This window comes from Lottia gigantea (genome assembly GCF_000327385.1).
Source record: "Lottia gigantea unplaced genomic scaffold LOTGIsca_44, whole genome shotgun sequence".
NCBI classification, from domain to species: Eukaryota; Metazoa; Mollusca; class Gastropoda; family Lottiidae; genus Lottia; species Lottia gigantea.
This window is the reverse complement of record NW_008709540.1, coordinates 615,884-620,547: the sequence shown is the minus strand read 5'-3', so window position 1 is coordinate 620,547 and position 4,664 is coordinate 615,884. Positions and strand designations below refer to the sequence as shown.

Here is a 4,664-nt window from a genome sequence, read left to right as displayed (position 1 = left end):
AATTAATCAAATAGTTTGCTTAATTTGACACTAATAAATAAGGAAACCCATCTTTAAGGTAAAGCAATTTCAGGAACCACAGAAATTGGAAAGTATTCAAATTAAAACCCAGATACTAACAACCTCTTTACAACCATTGAAAGAAAATAACTGAAATAGTTACAAGAACGACCATTATTCACTCAAAAACAAATTTATTATATTTAGAATCTCAATATCATTATTCTCATAAAAATAGACTCACTCTGTAAATAAATAAATAAATAAATAACAACAATCAACAACAATAGAAGTTACAGAATCGTAAATAATCTATATATAGAAAGGCTAGTCTTCTTGTCTTCTTCATCTTCACAATGTCAAGCTTTGTCTTATACCTTGACTACATTAGCCATAGCCACCTTTCATGTATCAGGAATGGTGTAAATAGATAACTGTCAGTGTCCTCTCATTTTCACTTCTTCTTGTCTACAATAGCCACCTTTCTTGTATCACAGAGGGCAGCCAGATCATTGGATTGTCCACCAGCCAATCAGAGCCCTCCTGTGAAAGGCGGAAAACATTATGTCTTTGTGTTCACAAACTTTCTGTCCAGGGCTCTGATTAGTTGTACTGGTTAGCGTACAAGAAAGAATGGTGGCTATTACAGTCAAGGTATAAGTACAAAGCTTTTAATAGCCTGACATTGTGCAGAGAGTCTTCTTATATTTTTTGGTTTAAAAGATTTTACCCAAAAATGGAAATCATATTATCCAAGCATTTCTTTCACATCTGGTCTTATCCTTGCTAAAAATATTCATATTATGTCCTGAAAAGTAAAAAAAAAAAATTAAGTATACATGGAAGATTTGGTAAACAAATTGGTGATCAATTAAATTATTATTATTATAAAATCTTAAAAAACAAACAAAATTCAAATCAACTTATCTCCCTTTACCCAAATTGTGCAGAGAAATTTCCAGATAAAGTTAGGGTAAGGACCAGCAAGTTTCAGATTAGCTGACAGAGCTATCAAATAAGCTAAGATTGTTTTCTGCCTCTCATTTCAAAATTGTAAAAATGTATTGACAACTGAATATAAGTACTGTATTAAAATAGCTATCATCAACTATTAATACTGATCGATAAACTAAATAACCAGTAGAACTATCAACAATTAGTTGTATATAATCACAGTGTAAAAAGATATCAGTTCAATTTCAGCTATCAGAAATGAAATGAGTTTTACGTCCTACTCTTCTGCACCATGTGGGCTAATGAAGACGGGCAACGCCATGCAGGGTGCAATGAGGGAAATTTTGCCAGGACAGCGGCATTAGTCAGCTCTTTTTCTATTTCCAACTGTCGAGGGATCTGTAACGTGCACAACCTGTGCCACACTTCAGCTATCAGAGGTTGGGTAAGACTCAGTATATTACGAACTTAATAACCACAAAAACTGTTATTAGTTGTATAAAAATATATAAAAAGAGATAAGTTCAATGTCAACTATATATAGAATAAGTTAAAATGTTATTATTTTCAATAGATCAATAAGTCTTGATGGAATCAGGTAATCAATGTTTAATTGACATTCTCTGTATGTTATCATCAAGTTTATTTATAAAATAAAACTCCATTAATCTGTTGATTAGTCCTCGAAATATCTCTTTAAGGTTTGTTGGAATATGTACCGTAACTGTTTTTCATTGACTTTTTTTGTTTGATAGTCAAGATACCCTACCACTGATAGAGAAATCATAATGAAGCAGTATCAATCCTTGGACAATGCTTTTGTGGATTGATCAATCTCTGCTGAACTGAAGAAGGTTTTGTTGGGGCTTAATGCTCAATTGCTGGGGCCCCAGCACCCATGGACCCCACCCTAACAACTGGGCTGTCTCAATGATATGAAAATACTATCTAAACTTTATTAGTCCTTGGACAGTGTTTTTGTGAACTGATCTTTGTTAGTTTGGATCTTTTCCCAGCAGTGATTGTCACTACAAGTCAATAAGTACTATAAAATGTTCTCATTGACTTTGTTTGTCTGCTACTCAAGGTCCCCACTGTAAAAATACCAGTTTGAAACGGTTGACTTATTTTAAGATATTTATTGATTTTTTATAATTGTTTTAAAGAATCGCTGCTTGCTGTCAATAACCGATTCCATTGTGGTTTGAAAATAATATGATTTTTTAAGTCAGCAGGTTTTTTTACAGGAATTAAATAGATTCTTAACACATTCATCCGTTAATCAATACATCAAGATAGAATGGATAGGTAAGCCAGGTGTATACACTTTCTGCCTAGTGAACTGCACTCTTCAAGCTAGCCTAGGTACACCTAATTTATGCCACAGATTATTTCTTTTGAGAAAATCAGTAAACAAAATTCTAAAATACCAATGTTAGAAAAACCAATTTAGCAATTTTTTTGTATAAGTAAAACTAATAATATTTTTTTTTAAGGACTTGATAAACAAACTATATAAAGCACCTAAACTGGAATCTTGCCAGAGAAAAAAATCATTTAGCATTCAAGAGAAACAATTAAATCATTGAAAAGCTCTTCTGATCGTCTTGAACAAGTTATTTGAAGTATAAGTATTGAACAATTATCTATATTCAACTAAGCGTCTAATACGAAAACCATTGAGAAGACAAACTAATATTTTTATAATTATAGCTACTTCGAGTTCTACTAGAAACTTGTTTACTGTCACACAATCAGCAATCATAGAGAACTTGTTGCATAAACCGCCCCCAGATCCATTCCCTTGTTTTAATAGCAGATATATTTTTTTGCAAATCTTAGTAGTCCTGGAGTCTATTGAGAATATAATTAATATGTTCATAATTATAAAACTTGTCTGGTAATTAGAGCTTCTACATGTACTACTTCAGTCAAAAACAGAAACAGAGGAATTTTGCATATGAGACTATTTATGAGACTATATATAAGATATATACAAGATATATACAAGATATATACGGGATATATATGAGATATATACAAGATATATACAAGATATATACGAGGTATATATGAGATATATAGGAGACTATATATGAGACTATATACGAGACTATAAATGTGACTATATATGAGACTATATATATATGAGACTATATATGAGACTATATATATATGAGACTATATATGGAACTATATATGAGACTATATTTGAGACTATATATGAGAATCAAAACCTGAACTGGAGCAAGAGGCAGGGTTCAATTTAAGCGATGACCCCTTTTACAATCCAACATTTCTTTTGTATTACTTTAAATATAAAATACAGAACTCACTAATTACCTGTCATGATCAAATTGTTAATCTTTCATCAGTGATTCTTTCGGGAAACTTTCTTCCTTCAAACTGGCCAACTCATTGGAACTGGCCGACCCCAGCAGGGATTTCTGACTATCAGACGTATCATGGCGCTGATGACCTTTCTTGGACGGAATGACATTGGAATCAGATTTTGGTTCATTGGCCATTTTGGATGGAATGTTAAAAGTTTCTCCTAAATTTCTGACTTCTGTAGATTTTGATTTTTTCTGGGCACTCCTTGGAGGTTTGTGGGTCACAATATGTGGTGAAATTGAGCAGTTCTTTTCGTCCAATAAAGTTTTATTAGAATTAGTCACATGATCAAATTTTGAATGTTTGTCTTCCATTTGCAATTCTAAGAATGAAAATCCACGAGATTTCGAGTCACGTTTTACACGCTGGGACACACTGAGATACTCATTTGATGTGTTTTCTTCATCAAGGTCGTCTAACTCTTTTGATGTTTGCGATTCGGAAATTTTATTTTCCTTTGTGTCCTGTTTGTTAGATACAGTCTCGATGTTCTTTTGGACGGAATTTTCCATTTTTTCAGTAGATTGGTTTTGAGCACTATTTTCACCAGCTGGGCTCACACTCACAGAACGAACTGCCCAAGTTTTATTTAGATTCAATGAATTTTTGAAATTTGATTTCCAACCTTTCAGATTTATTTTATCATTAAATGTCTGTCGGAGCGAAGGGCTCGATACGCTGAGATCAAGTCCAGAATCAGCAGCGAAAGATTTCTTGGCATCCTTCAACGAAACAATATGAGATGTCTTTGATTTACAGACTTCTGGTTGTGAAATGGAGCGTTGTGTAAGTAGATCTTGGGTCGCTTGCTTCATTGAAACTGGTTGAGACGACGAGTAAACTTCTGTCTCTCCACACGAATCGTAATCGCTCGTGTCCTGACGCCAATAATCCAGTTCTGGGGGTCCCACAACATCACAATGTTTTCCTTTTGGAATCACCCTCAACTCGCTTTCTTTAACTTCGATAATATCGTTCTCTGATTTTGATCTGGGGCTGTTCTCACTCTCATTTGTTTCGATATGAATTCCGTCTGAGGTAGCAAATAACACTGGGACATTAAATACTTGATTTGTTGTTGCCTTGGCAACAGGACCACGCATCACATGACCATTTCCTGCTGACTTCTTTTTCACAGTCTTTTTATTTTTGGTATTTTTCGTTGCACGGACATCTGCGATGGAGTTGCTACGACGACACAGTAATATATCCTTTAGGTTTGACCACAAAAATTTCATGAGTAAAAAAGTTAAGATTGGAAAAGCAGCAGAAAAAAAGAATCGTAAATATAGAAATGTCACGTCAAGAGTCCAAGG

At 33.7% G+C, this 4,664-nt stretch overlaps 1 protein-coding gene across 1 annotated transcript; it reads right to left on the bottom strand.

The window, feature by feature from the left end:
* Positions 1–3,314: 3,314 nt before the first annotated feature.
* LOTGIDRAFT_164212 (hypothetical protein) lies at positions 3,315–4,586 on the bottom strand (the record flags this gene model as incomplete). Its single annotated transcript, XM_009060718.1, has 1 exon — positions 3,315–4,586. The coding sequence occupies one exon, from the start codon at positions 4,584–4,586 to the stop codon at positions 3,315–3,317; it is 1,272 nt and encodes a 423-aa protein (XP_009058966.1).
* Positions 4,587–4,664: the final 78 nt, after the last annotated feature.